At 37.8% G+C, this 14,920-nt stretch overlaps 1 protein-coding gene across 5 annotated transcripts in view; it reads left to right on the forward strand.

The window, feature by feature from the left end:
* The window catches only part of ACSS3 (acyl-CoA synthetase short chain family member 3), a 99,763-nt gene that overhangs the window by 62,492 nt on the left and 22,351 nt on the right, over positions 1–14,920 (forward strand). For all 5 annotated transcript variants that reach the window (XM_040594999.1, XM_040595000.1, XM_040595002.1 and 2 more), the window contains 2 exons: positions 10,451–10,546; positions 13,584–13,647. In XM_040594999.1, the coding sequence (XP_040450933.1) occupies positions 10,451–10,546; positions 13,584–13,647 (160 nt within the window). The remainder of the gene's footprint in view (positions 1–10,450; positions 10,547–13,583; positions 13,648–14,920) is intronic.

Consider the following 14,920-nt stretch of genomic DNA (forward strand, 5'->3'; position numbering starts at 1 on the left):
GAACTGTAAAGCAGTCTTAAGTTAAAGAATTGAGCCATGAACAATGTTTAGTGTGCACTGAATAGACAAATGAAGAAGAGGGGACAGCTTTAGGAATGGGTATGTTAAATAATAGTGCAGTCTGATCTGCCTAAAGGAGACAAACTTTGACAGCAGCTCCAGTTTGTAAGTGTGTGAAGATGTTACCAGCTGCTGATCTCATTCTTGTCATATGTCAAGTGCTTTTTTCATTGCTCAGAGAATAAAGTCCTTATTAATGTAAAGTAGATGATTTTCCTGATGATTTAAAACAGGAAAGCTACTAGTAAGCTGCATTGAAGGAATGATCGTTTGCAGGATTTAAGGCTGCCCAGTGAAGGCAGAAAGAGAGAGAACATGAGTTTCTAACATGCTAGACACTGATACAAAAAAAAAAAAAAAAAATTGGAATTGCACAGTAGTAATTTTATCTGTCTTTTCCACCTTGGCAGTATTTACTATGGCAGGTGACTGAACCCCACACAGCTGCTTGCTTGCTCACCCCACAGTGGGGTGGGGAGAGGACTGGAAGAGAAGAAATGAGAAAACTTGTGGGTCAAGATAGAGACAGTTTAATAGGTAAAACAAAAGCCATGCACACAAGCAAAGCAAAAGAAGGAATTCATTCACTCTTTGCTATTGGCAGGTAGGAGTTTGGCCATCCCCAGGAGAGCAGGGCTCAGTCACAGTTACTTGGGAAGACAAATGCCATAATGCTGAACATCCCTCTCCTTTCTTCTTCCACAGTCTACATATTCAGCATGATGCCATATGGTATGGAATATCCCTTTGGCTAGTTCGGGTCACCTGCCCTGGCTGTGCCCCCTCCCAGTTGCCCGTGCCCCTCCAGCCCTCTCTCTGGCAGGGCCCAGGAAACTGAAAAGTCCTTGACTCGGTATAAACATCACCCAGCAGCAACAAACCCATCAGTGTGCCATCAACATTATTCTCACACCAAATCCCAAACACAGCTGGGCACCAGCTACTAAGAAGAAAATTAACTCTAGCCCAGCTGAAACAAGGACTTAGGCATACAATATATTAAGATTCCCCAAAATGATTAACAGTAAATGGTTAGCACTGAGATGTGTAATTACTTTTTATAATCTCAATTTATCTCTTAGTATTTCATCATGTATCTGTTACAGTAGGAGGAAAATAAACATCTGAAATTCATTTTTAGTCTGAAAATATAATTCAATGCATTGCCCGGCTGAAGACATCTTTAAACATGCCATCTGACATCTTCAATATATGACCCAAAAGCTTTCTGTTCTCCTCTGATTATCTTGGCTGTTGTTTTGCTATAGGCAACTTATAAGATGTACATTATAAATTACCATTTGGAGGCAAAGGAGCCTGGTATACCTAGAAAGTGAATGCATAAACTTCTAGTGCTTTATGATTGGCTTGCCAGTTCATGGTAACTGAACTTATTTCCTTCTTTGGTTTTAATATTTATCATGGCCCACCAACCTTTAGGCTAGTTAGAGCTTCTTCACAGTTACATTTTGTACATTTATTCTGCAGATTTTATTTGGATGTGCTTTGAAATCTTCATAAGCCTTATGTATATGTATGATACCACAAGCAGCACAATTTGTAAATATATTCTGTGTTCGGATAGGATTGTGAAAAGAAGCCTTGGCGGAATTGTAATGGTTTTGGGGGGTTGATTCTTGTTTTCAAATGATTGAATTGAATATAGGAATAGAACTGTTATACAAGAAGTATTTGGCCATTACAAATATAATATATATTCATGGTAGTAAATGCATTATGACTACAAGTGCTTTGAAGCATTTAGAAAATACTAAAAGAATTGCACGTTTCTCTTCTGATGTTAAATTCTAACAATAAACCTGGAAACTCAGGTACTTTAGAAAATACATTAATTTATAAACAAAAATGATTTTATCTTGAGAAACAGGCTTCAGATTTTCAAATGCCTTTAGCTTATTTTGTAGTTATCCCCCCCCTCCCCGTGCTTCTGTCCATCTGCAAGAAATGAGGGAAACGCTCTGCTTCTTGCTAGCTGCACACAACTGTTGTTGTACGCTATTAGTGTGGCTCCACAGTCAGTTTAATGCTAACGTCATAATTCCTAGGTTGTGCAAATGAGCTTGAAGCTGTCATTCACAGTGTGGTATACCTGCATAAGAATATGGGAATGCTTGCCCATTTATTTAAATATGAATATACTTCAATTAGTGCAACACTGAATAGAATGCAGTATTTCCTGTTAAAGATTGGAAATAGGGCCCCAGCTGAGGTGGGAGATATTCATGAATACCACTGCAGGTTAGGATCTTATATAAGGTTAAACCAATAGAGTAACTACATAGATAAGCATTCAGAAAGCTATTTGTCACTAAAGCTCTGTTTCAGAAAAACAGTCTGGTTTATGAAAGCACTTAAAAGCGTACCTGTGTTGCATTTGACATTCTAAATGTAAAGTGATATCCTAAATCCTGAATTAGACTAAATGCACAAATTGATTGGGGGGGAGGAAATATTTGTGATACTATTCCTGTTTTAAATGAAACGTACTGAGAAAAATAGCGTGGTGGTGGTGTGTAACTGGGTGTGTGATTTGTGAAAGGTCTAAGCCTATGTGAGTGCAAACCACCAGTGAAAGAGAGAGTGGAGCATCCCTCCTTCATGTCTTTCACTGCCTTTGTAACCTTGCTCTTAGGGCAGTCCTACTATGTGTGTGGCTGCATGGCGAGCGGAGTCAGAGCATTGATTTGGCAAAAACTAACCTAGCTCAAAGAAGGAATATATATATGTGTGTGTGTATGTTTCTGTGTGTGTATATGTGTAAATCTGAATCCGTTCAATTCCATGTAAAAATGGGGAGAAAAGGAAGATGGGAATGTACAGTCAAGGTGTAGGATAACGAGACCACACTTTTTTTTTTTACAGTTATCTTCACTGATGTGCATTTAAATTAGCTTGTCAGCTGTGCAGTGTCCAGTTGTACATTTTACTTACAAAATCATCCTTCTTCATATAATGAATAATGAAAATGAATATGACTGCCACATCGCTGACCTCTTTAGCTATTGTCTATGCTGTCTTTCAGACAGTAATTTCTTTCTGTGGTGTCTGTATTGTATGGCCCTGTTGTTGACTGAATACCCTTGGTGCTACCATACAATAAGAATATAGAGAATAAGGAGAACTTCAAGTGGAAGTGAATCCTGAACAGTGAGAAGTCAGAACCAGAAAAGAAGCAAATTTTTGTGCAATGCACTGGTCCTGTTGTACAAATACATCTGTACTGGAGGGTCTGTTTAATAAACGGATCTTTCTGGTTTCCTTAGGCACCCTTCAAAAAATGCATTGGTTCATTTCCTGTTTATATCCCTTTTCCATGTTTTCTGAGTGAAGTTTCTGCATTACAGTTTCTGAGTAAAGAAAGTTAAGCAGAGTTTTTTTTAAGGCTCCGTATACAATTTAACCAAATGAGAAAGGTCAAGTTTTATTTAATTTGGATGTGAACAACAGGTGAATAACACTGTTGTTCTTTCTATGAGGCTTACAGTTAACTTGTAGAGGTTTTACATTCTGTGTTGTAGAGTACTAGTGGGATGAACGAACAGCCATCCCACCTCAAGGTAACAAGTTGTTCTGATCTTCTGCCAAATGACTGTAATCTACATTGTAAGCAGCCTGATTATTGTTTAGATGTGATATTGTCTCTAAATAATATTTGGAGTAAGAAAGTCTTACATGAGATTCTTCCCAGTTGGTTTACTGCATATTCCTTACCCTACCTTTACTTAAGTTTGTAAGGAGTTGGAAAAACTCCTTGTAAGGTTAGCATGAAAATCTTGATTGCAAATCATTCAACTTGCATAACCTCACCTAAAATTTGATACTTTTTTTGGGTTTTGTTAAGATAGACCCCTGCTACTCACTTTACCATTTTTTGGCATTCTGTATACACCTGATACTTATTGTGTTGATGCTGCACGTACTTAATTCATAAGAATTAAGTTAAGAATGCAGTCAGATGGAGAAAAAATAAATTATAATTATCGTCACTGTTCAAGAATTTTTTAGTTGCATCTGTCATATTCCTCAAAAATCATGGGTGCATGAAATACCAAATGGTGCATGAAAGAATTTTTGAAGTTTCACTACTAGCTAGCAAAACCTTTCACAGTTTAGGATGACAGATTGCCTTTAATCTAACCTAATTGTGCATAATGTGTGAATTTGGTTTAATTTCACACTTGCTCACTTGCTTGCTGACAGTTGGTAAAACTGAATCAGGGAATCCTTAAGAATTTACAATTCTCCAGATTCTTCAGTCATTGTCTCCTTGTGGTTCCTCTCACTTTTCTGTTATAATTTGCTGCAATACCATGCTAAATATATTAGAAGATGAGAATTTAATTAAATATAAACCTATCATTAAATTTTACTTCATTTGAGGACATTTAAGGAAAATGAAGAGGAAATTAGTAAAATGCATGGGGAAGTTCATGATATAATTACCATAGATCTGAAAAGTAATTTTCGCTAGCCTTTACTCTTAGAAGGTGGTAAAAATCATGGCATATCTACATATACTAACAATGTGGGTGCAGCTGTACTGTGGACTTCTGTGGCAGTCTGCCAGCTGACAGCCCAGCAGCACACATCACATTTCTTTGGGATTATCCAACCTGTTCTCCACTGTGCCCTTTAGTGCCCTGGGATAATGGCGGCCAGGTGTTGTCATCTTGTTTTAGTGTTGATGGATAATTAGCATCAAGTGTTTGTAGTACACAAACACTAGGCAGGTGTACTTGGTCTTTCTACATGTTAATACTGTATCATGTCTTACTGCACTAACCTAGAGCTGGCAGAGAGCATAGATCTCTTCTAGGGAAGAGATGAAGAAAACTTCCTGGCAAAATTACACAGTGGATATTTTTGAGTCCTTACTGAAGGCATGGCTGAGCAGTACTGTACAAAGGCTAAAACAATTATCTAAAACGATCTTCCAAGACCAGTAAGCATGAGGCTAAAGTGGTGCTTGGGCTACCAGCCTGTAGCATGCCTGTCTAGACAGAGTTTGTCAGGGTTAACTGCACTAAATCACAAGCTTTGAGTGAGGCCACCTACTGCTAGTGCAGTTAGAAACTTGCTTGCGTTTTAGTGACGAAGACTTCTTTGCTCTGTACAGTCGTATAGAATCATTTAGGTGGGAAAAGACCTTTAAGATCATATGGTGAAGGATGAAGGAGAGGAGGTCTGTATGAATACTTGGTGATCCATCCCCTGAATCTTCAGGACCCTCCCAGTACATACTGTCTCTGCGATGTGTTAGATTTGGTTTTATCGTAAGGAGGCAGTATGGTGTGCTGTGATGCGGATTTTGAGTGCTGTATTTCATCTGGTACTGTGGTTTTCTGTTCCTGGATGCCCAATAGTTGTTGCCATACTAGAAAGCATGTTGCTGTTACTTTATCGAACTCTTCTTTCCACCCTTTTTGGCATAATTAAAATGACTACTGTGTGGAGGGAGCGTGTGCAAGGAGTCTCTTCAGAGCTGCAGTCTTGCTAGGTGGTCTGATTTGTTACTAGTCACTGCCTAAGCTCTCTTCCGTAGACCCTCGTCTCTGTTTTATTAGTGCTGTGTTCTGCTATAGTAATTCCTCTAATATTCCTCAAGCAAAATGACAGCTTCGCTTGGAGAATGGCTCAAAACAGCACTGCCACAATGAGACTTTAGGGTATTCTATTTATTGCATTGAGTAATGTGTTAGTCAATGACAATTGCTGCTTTTTTTTTTCCTCTTTTTTTTCCCTGCTACATAAAAAATTCACACCTCTTTTGCATGCATCCAGTGTCTGTCTGTTACATCGGAAGAATTTCAAGCAGACAGCATTACATTACTCACTTGGTGCAGCCCAAACTCAAATATTAATGTCAGAATGCAATGTATTTTCCCTAAGTACTTCTTAGCAGAAAATACAATATTTCAGCAGTGTGACAGTCTACTATGTTGAGGAACATGGTGTAGAAATTATAATGTATCAGGAATGTAAGGGGTTGTGGGGCATTTTTCATCTTTAAAGTTCTCAGTTATTTCAAAACTGTTTATTTTGATCGAAGTTGACTGTTGATTGTGAATGGGCAAGACAATTTTGAGCACAGAATATGCTGGCTGTTGCTCTGCATCATTTGGCAGAGCACAGCTTCTGCAACTCGGGCACATGGGGATGTAGAAGCTTTCTGATGAATGAAGTCAGGCGTACCCTTATGGACTCCCCTTGCTACTCTTCAGAGAGGGTACTGTTTCCTTTTGCATCAGCAGCAATTCTCGGATATAAGAATTTCTTTCAGAGGCCCAAATGCAAAAAATTTGCTGTATTGGACTGTTAATTAACTGTCCAGTATATCTCAATGATATTGAAATATCTTTAAAATAGTATCTTTCACTCTACATGCAGAGTGGGACAAAAGAAAGAAGGTCAAATCTTTGAATTTTGTGGGCTGTTCCTTTACATCAGCCCTTATCCTGAAAGTAAAAATGTAAGGAGGGACTTGGGACACTTTTAACAGCTATGGTTTGAAGGCAATCTCTCCCTAACTCTGTTTTCCAAGTCTCAGCGAGGTGCTTTTTGTTATTCTCAGAGGTATTTCTATTCATTTTATTATAACTCAGAGCAGATGTTGAATGTAGTTACCAGAGTAGCTGTGAAACATTGCTCTTCTGGTGCAAAACATTGCTCTTCTAAATAGCTGTTGCACCGTCACATGATAAGGTGTTATGCAGGAAGGAAATTGGTTTTATGATCCAGTTGTCCCTGAAAAGCCTTCCATAGCTGGAGGGCGAGCTAACTTGCTAGCCTAGTGAGTAGAAGGTTAGTGGCTAAACGCTTGCAGAAGGGACTGACTGGAAGACAGATCTACTGTTCTGTTCCTTATATTAAAAATATGGAAGTTCCTAAAGACTTCAACATTGGGCATCTGTTTAGATGCTGTGCATTAATTTCAGAGAATCTGAAACTATAGAAAAGTGAGTGTCAGGTAAGGGATGTCTATTTATACATTCAGAAATCTGATGTATGTGGAATACAATGTCCATTTGACAAGTGTTATCCTTCTTGTCGCTCTTTTAACTTTCAGACCTAGGTCTTGTAACCTGCATATAGGTCCTGACTTCCATTGTAAAGAAATCAACCTTAATTCAAATCAAAGATTTTTAAGCAACTTTACTTATTGGACATATATAAAAGGACCACACAGTACTTGTATTAAACATAATTGGCAAATAAAAGTTCTCATCAGTACTTAGTTTTCTGTATTCTTCTGAATAGTGGTGATTTCTTTTCAGCAGGATTTTGAATTGAATTCCACTTCCCAGTCAAACTTTTTTTCCGCAATAAAAAATGCAGTCCTAGAAAGGGGTTGCTGTTTTCTGATAGGTTTGGGAAATTGATATTTCAATCCAGCATCCCGTTTGGAAGATATGCATTGATTTCTCAAGAAACATGCGGCGCACATTGATGCTGTCCTTTGACAGTACTTCCTTGTGTTTCTACACTGTAAGGGAATCTTAAGCATTCAGGAACTGTTAACTGAGCACAAAGAGCAGAAACTTTTGGGATTCCCTCTCTGAATTAATATGTGGTCCAAACACCAAAACCCTGTCTTTTTTTCATGTATATAAAAACTTACTGACCCATGGGAACTGAGTGTATGGCTGAGAGATTAGCGCGCTGGGTAAATATGAAAATGATGTATCCGCTGGTAATTGAGAAGACAATAGAAGACAGAGCAGCAATTATAAATACCTATTCACAAAGTTTTAGAACTTGTGATTATTGTTTAGAATAAGTAGACTTTCATTCAGTCTTATTCACTGTTGTCCAAAAAGCAGGGGCAAATACAGACAAATTAGTACGATGAGGTTTCCTTTCTAGTTACACTGCTAATGGAAACAATAGCATCAGAGAGTCAAGCAAATCCAAACTAATTTTCAGAGTTTTCAGATTCTCCCTCTCCCCTCAGAGTTTTTGATTGAGAGCTCTTGATTAGAAATGTTTCTCAATTCCCAGTTCATGCAAATCTTACTGGTACATCAGGTTAACAGTGATGCTGTGTTTCCTACCTCTCAGTAGCAAACCTAATTACCATGTTTTGGTGAATACCTTGCTTACCTGATCCATTATGGTATGTTTTTTAGCTCTTGCCATGCAATGTGTAAAGCACGATACACTCCATGCTACCACTTGTTTTCTTCCTAATACAGTCAAAAAAGAAACTGTCTCTTCCACTTTCTTCAAATTCACTGTACTCTAACAACAATACTGTTTTTCAATCTGTTCCGAGGAAAAATGTCTTCAGTATAGGTACTATGCAGAAAGAATGTGAAGCTCCTGAAGTGTTGAATAAATTGTGTTTCTCTTCCTGCAGCTTTCAGTGGGATCATAGATGGGCTGTGTTAGATCATTTTGATACTGTGCCACCACTGTAGTTGTAGCTTGAGTGTTCTGCTTGTAGGAAGAAAAGATCAGGATCCACGAGTGTGTGTGGAATGTGCATTATATAGAAGAAAGAAAGGGACAAGATGGGGAAACAACTAAGTAAGCTTTTTAGCCTGTCTTTATTAGCATTGAGGGATGCTAGTTCTTATTCTGTCCCACAGCTTAACTATGATATGTTAATGCTAGTCTTCAGCTACTTACTAACACCTAATGTAAAACCACCACAGGTTTCTCCAATTTTGTTCTTGTTCTTGCTTCTTTTAGTACTTGAATGGTCATTTAACAACTTCTGAAGTGGAAGATGAATGCTATGGAAGCTGAGAAAATTCTGAGCAAAACCAACTAATTTTCTAATGCAAGGGAACTGAAAATAGTTTTGACTGTACAGATCAGATATAAATATAGAGCTGAAGAAAAACCTACTGTGTTGTGCTGACACTTGAGGGTGACATGGACTATGAATTTCAGGCTAAGTGCCCTGAGATCTGGGACATCTCCGGAATGATAAAGCCGCATTTTTAAAGCAATAGTCTCATACTGCGTTCCTGCTAATATTTACAACAACCTACACTTTGTTTTCTGTAGCCCAGAGTTACAGTAGCATTTAAAAGTAATTTCTATAGATTTTTTTTTCTTAGAGGGAAAAAGAGCAATTGGTCTTATTTCAAACTTAGACTTGTCATATTACTTGATAGTTTTTATTTCTCCTCTATAACAACAACTCTTGTAGTATAAAAATGCTATGTGAAATTGAGCTTTCTTAAGAAAAAAGGGAGGAATTTATAGTTGCCTAACTGCGGGGATAATTTGGAAGGCATAGGCATTACAGGGGATATTTGTGCTGTCTCATTTGGAAGCTCCAAACAAGGTATTTCACACTGATGATTCAGCGGGGATTCCAGACCTGCAGGGACCAAAGGCATGCAGTGCCAGTCTTCATTTTAGCTGTCAGCAGTTAGATGAATGAGATCTTCCCAAGATTCAAAAACCAAGAGATATTTGTCTCCCATTCTGCCTGCCCCGCCCAACCCCCCCCAAAAAACCCCACCCAACAAAAAAAAAACAAACACCAAAAAAAGCAAAACAACAAACCAATTGAATGCTGTGGTTAGTAAAACTTTAATGAGAAAACATCTGGATGATGATCACAAAATCTGGCAGCAGTTTGATTCCTATTCCTTAGATTGTTCCTTTTGAGTTTATTTGACAACACTGACAATCTAGGTCTGATTTTTCAACCCTGTTTCTTTTTCAGCCTTTTTGTCATCTGAAATCGTTCTCACCAAGAAATACTGGTGAGATCTCCAAGATTATAAAAAAAGTTATTGTTTACTTCATTATTTACAGTCAATTTTATTAGACGCTACCTCTTCTCTGATCTTCCTGACCGATACTGTCATAGAGATTTGGCATTTATTCACCTTCCAGACCTCTGAGTGTGTAGCTCCAAAACAGAACAGACATTTTGATACTGCTTTACAGGGATAATTGACCAAGAATGGATTGATGTGTTTGTTGTTTTGTTTTGCTTTTTCTTCTGGAATTTGTTCTTCCCAAGCATATTGGCATGTGAAGTAACTCCTGAATTACATCTGCTCTATGCAGTATTTCTATAATGGCTTTACTGTAGGCAGTTTCTTAGTAGTGTGGTATAACCTTATGCCCATAGCAGAATAACTTGCAGGTATAATACAGAAAATATTTATTTCTGACTGTTTTCTATGGAATGAAAAATTTCCCCTTTGAAGGATGCAAATTTCTGTAATGAATCTACATACATAACATAATACATAACAGCTCCTGAATTCTAAATCTTACATCAGTTGTTTGGGATTTTTATTTTTTTTTTTATTTGCTGAACTAGAAGCAAAATCCAGAACCAATAAATACTAAATGGCAGTAGGATCAACCTTAACTGACAATGTTTGTGTTCTCTTAACAGAATCTGGTTCTGCAATTACTGCTTCCTGTGTTGGTTTGGGGAATTCTACAACACCACCACCTGGGCAGGCAGGAAAACCAGTGCCAGGATACAATGGTAAGACTGTACTGAACATCCTACTAGAAAAGGGTGTTATGTTCCTGAGTAAGCGGTCTTTAATTTTCATACCTCATAGGGAAAGGAAATTATAGCCTTACTACTAACACATTTTCCTCCTCCCTGTAACAGGAAGCTCTGCTCTTTTGTGTGTTGTGGAATATGATTATAAATAATGAAATAATACAGAGTTATGTTCAAGAAAATTGGTAAACTACACCCACCTTTGTTACATGAAAGGGTGCTAAAGAAGTTTTTCCACCCTAAGTATCCTGCAGCACAGTCCCTGGCTTTTAAGTCCAATAGGGTAATTTATTTGAGTGGTACAGTGGTAGAAATCGCTCAGGTTGGGTGCTTCTGGGGAGGGTCCCTGTACAAAGAAACTCCTGGGAAATTATACCTTTACAATCTAAATTCTCCACCTCTCTTGTGACAGTTCCAACCAGTAGTAACATTAGGGTCTGGGGTCGTCTTGCTCTTCATTGGGTCTCTTCATTGTCCCTAGGCAGACAGTTTCTTATTTCTTATCTAAGAAGTGGCTTCTACTGCTTCTACTGATGAGTGTAGCAGCCTTCCTTGCTTCCTCATCTTCCAGCCCCAACAGGCTCGAGGCCCACTTTCACAGAATTAGGTAAAAATTTGACATACCTGGGTGAAAGTTCACAGCTTGTGGCCTAAGGCTTTAGAAAATGTAGCTACTAACGCTAAGCAGTTAACTCCAGACAGTTTCAGTGCCGTTTTCCTTAACAAGGGCTAGCGCATACTGCTATACTGGATATAGCAAAGATATGAAAAATATACTGTCCTTTAAGGCTTTATCTACAGTTGCACTGCTTTAACTGAGAGCAGCAGTAGAATTTGTATTGCAAGTCAGGAAGAAAATGTTAGTAAAAGCCATCAGCAAAAGAGGAAATTATAACTAGACAAATAATAGCGGTAACTTGCACTCGGAGTGTTCTGTTATACCTGTATTTTCAATTTTCAGAGTCTAAATAGTTCTGATTTGGGAGAAGCACATTGAATAATTATGTCTCAGAGACACAGTGATTAGATTTTCTTTTGGCCCTACAGTTTTATATAAGAAGTATTCTGAAGTGCATAAAGAACATTCTTACTGCGGTCTGTGTCTTCCACAAATACATCACGGTGAGATAACAAGCAGCTTGGCCAGGATATACCTCTTCTATTTGAACTCATCCAATACTTTTTAAAAGAAAATCAAAGTAGTTTTTCTACCTTTTTGTACAGGTATATGAGCTCACATATTTGAGAGAGTTGTTAAGCACATTATCTTGAAGTACTTGTGGAGCATTTTTATTTCCAGCTGGGATAAATAGTAGGCTATGGACCAACTTTAAAAGGATGAGCACTTACTATCTGGAAGGTACTTGCATGCAGAAGGTGCAGCCAGACGATTAAGATTGCAAAACTATTTTCATACCTGGGAACCCTGATTTTAACAGAGTTTTCAAGAATTACTTGAAGTCAGAAAAATAGTTACTTCAGAGATCAAACCATCTTCAGGAGAGGTTCTCACATCATTGGGCAGAAAGAACCAAGCTGCTTTTTCTTCTAATACATACAAGTGGAAGTGAACATTAAAGAAAAAACCCCCACATTTTTAGCAGCTCTGGGTTTTAGTGTTCAGTTATGGCATGAAAACAAGCAATAGCTTAAAACCAACACTGAAACAAACCCATGAAGTTTGTCCAGAGTTGTAATAAACAGGGAAGAGTGGAAGAGTGTAATTTTATCACACATGCTATCAAATGATAGTCAGGCCTAGAACAAAGTATTAGTAAGAATATAAAAATTTCCTCTCAGTTTTTTTAGAACATTGGGGCTAGTGTAAGTAAAGAATTTCTTTATGTCTTTAGCATGCCTTAAAAGGGAAACATAAAATAAGCACTAAAAGTCACTGAAGATTTATGAAAAAACTTTACCTCTTTCAGTCTTTGGTTTGAGGCCAGTTATGTCCTGTAATGCAGCCATTCATGAAATAGCGCATCTTGAAATTACTCTATACTGGCAGCTGTCATGCTGTCACCCACTTTGGTTTTGATGTTGGTTTATTGCTCTTACTATGTTAATTAAAAGAGATCCCTATGCCATAGAAGATAGATGCTGTATTTTTAAATTATACATGCAAGTCTTAATGGTTTGGGCACTGCTGAAGTTATGTTGTATTTACGCTGCAATACAAATAGAAAGTTACAGAATCTTATTTTTTTTTTAAATACAGCCAGTTTTTTTCCTGTCACAGTATTGCTCAGATAAACTGATTTCTTTGCTGATTTTTTAGAATGTAAAGAATAAAAGCAGCATTTAGCTATGATAACAAAGTGCAGTGGCACAAATTGCATTTAAAAGTGAATCAAGATACCATATTAATTTCTGATTCTGTTGCCTTAAATCAGATGTTATGTTATGTTTTCCTTTTGATCTACTTGAACACTTTTCAGATCATTTCATTGCATTGTTTTCAAACTGATGCAAGTCCCACATTTTGAAGAATTAAGTCAGTTCTTCGGTAATTCAGGAGTGAGCAGTGTGTCTCCCTTCCCCAAATTTTTGTACATTGAATACACTGCTTGCAGGGAGGAGGATAAATGCTGGAATTGCTACCCTGATAAAACAGTTACAATAAACTGATTAGATTTACTTTAGTATCATAAAAATAGGAAAAAATAGGAGAGAAAGCTTTGAAAGCTACATGTGAGTAGGTCTTTTTCGTTGTGTGTTCTGAGCCACAATTCTCCAAATCTAATGGTGCTATGTTCTTCGCTATCTAAAAATATATTAAAAAAAATGTGTTTACAGTTTATAAACGGAGTTTATATATGCTTTCTTGTTGTTTTTCATAAGTGTCTTCTGTATGTCCATTCATCGTTTCAGTTTCCTATCCCAGTTGTTCTGTCACTGGTATATTGCCATTCCAAAGTGTGACTTCAGTTGATAGCCATGAAGAGAAACGCTGTCCTTCACCTAAAAATACACTTCTTAACAGGAGTTCTCTTCCTATATTACTTTTTTACAGTGATGATTCTGGATGAAAATAAGGAACCAGTGAAGGTGAAGACTTTGGGAAATATTGTGGTAAAGTAAGCAAACTAAGTATCTTACAGTTAAGAGAAACTCCCTACATGCATTGGTTGTCTTTTAACGGAAGACTTTTCTGATTTTTTATATATATATGTATAAAACAGTAATTGAAGTAGTGAGGGTTGAAAAGCACGACTGTCTCTGATATTGATACCAAACTGCCGTAACTTTTAATGTCCATTAATGCTGGAAAGTTGCAGATGAAATTGTGTGCGTGTATGAGTGTGGATTGCTGTTTTTTTGCTTAGGCTACAGCAGAGTTTACAATTTTCTTAATTACCAGCTCGTTGAACAGGATGAAGCCTTCCTGTTGTGATGTGTGAGCAAGATACTGAATCATTCTCTTCACTGTTTTGTCTTTCAGTTTCGTGAAATAGTAGAGCAGTGCAGATTGACATGCGTTGTCTGTGATGCTGCCTATTTCACTACCTTGTAATCCCAACTGATGCACATTTTTAGAGGGAGAATGTATATTTTCTGTTTTCTGTAAAAACAGCAAGATGTCTCTGCGTGTGCTTTGCATGAAATGGTGTTCTGTTATGGTAGTACTTTGAAAAAATACATACAGTAAAAGACTCCAGAAAAAAAAAAAAAAGGAAGAAAGAACCCCTGCTGTACGCATCATGTAGGTGATTTTTATTACCATTTGCCAGATTCCTGTCAGATGAATTCCCTAAGCTTTTAATATTCTTTTTTAAAGTACATCTTTCTCAGCACCTTTTGTCTAGATAAAGGGGCCTCTGTTTGGATAGCACTGTGAGCATCACTTACGTTTATCTTGCCTTCTGCAGTCTCACTGTTGCCAGAACCTTTCCTTTCTTCTGTAAAGCTTGATAGGCGGCAGCTCCCCACAGCCCCTGCCAGCTCTGTGTTCTGGGTGTTTCATGGGCTTTTAGGCAAATGGCATTTTCCTTGGACAGATACCTGCTTTGTGATTAACACTTTAGCTGTAGCTGCCTCAGTTTTCAGTCACAGAAAATACTTCACTTCTGAACCCTTCCTAACTGCCAGCAAATACAAGTCACAGATGCTTTCATTCACTTCTTGTGTGGGAAAATTTAGGGCGGTTGTGGTAACTCAGCCTTCGCTGCTTGCTTAAATGAATGGAAGGAAATACGAAGATTAGCATTAACCTTCAGTGAACTGAAATACTGTCAAAAGCCAAAGTGTTGGGACAGATGTCCCAATTGTGATGAGCTGTTGGAGAGGGAAGTTAGCTGAGGATTGGGGCAGTGGCCACGTGAGCTGAGGGTGAGCCACGTAAAAGCTGCA

This window comes from Falco naumanni, chromosome 5, assembly GCF_017639655.2.
Source record: "Falco naumanni isolate bFalNau1 chromosome 5, bFalNau1.pat, whole genome shotgun sequence".
NCBI classification, from domain to species: domain Eukaryota; kingdom Metazoa; phylum Chordata; class Aves; order Falconiformes; family Falconidae; genus Falco; species Falco naumanni.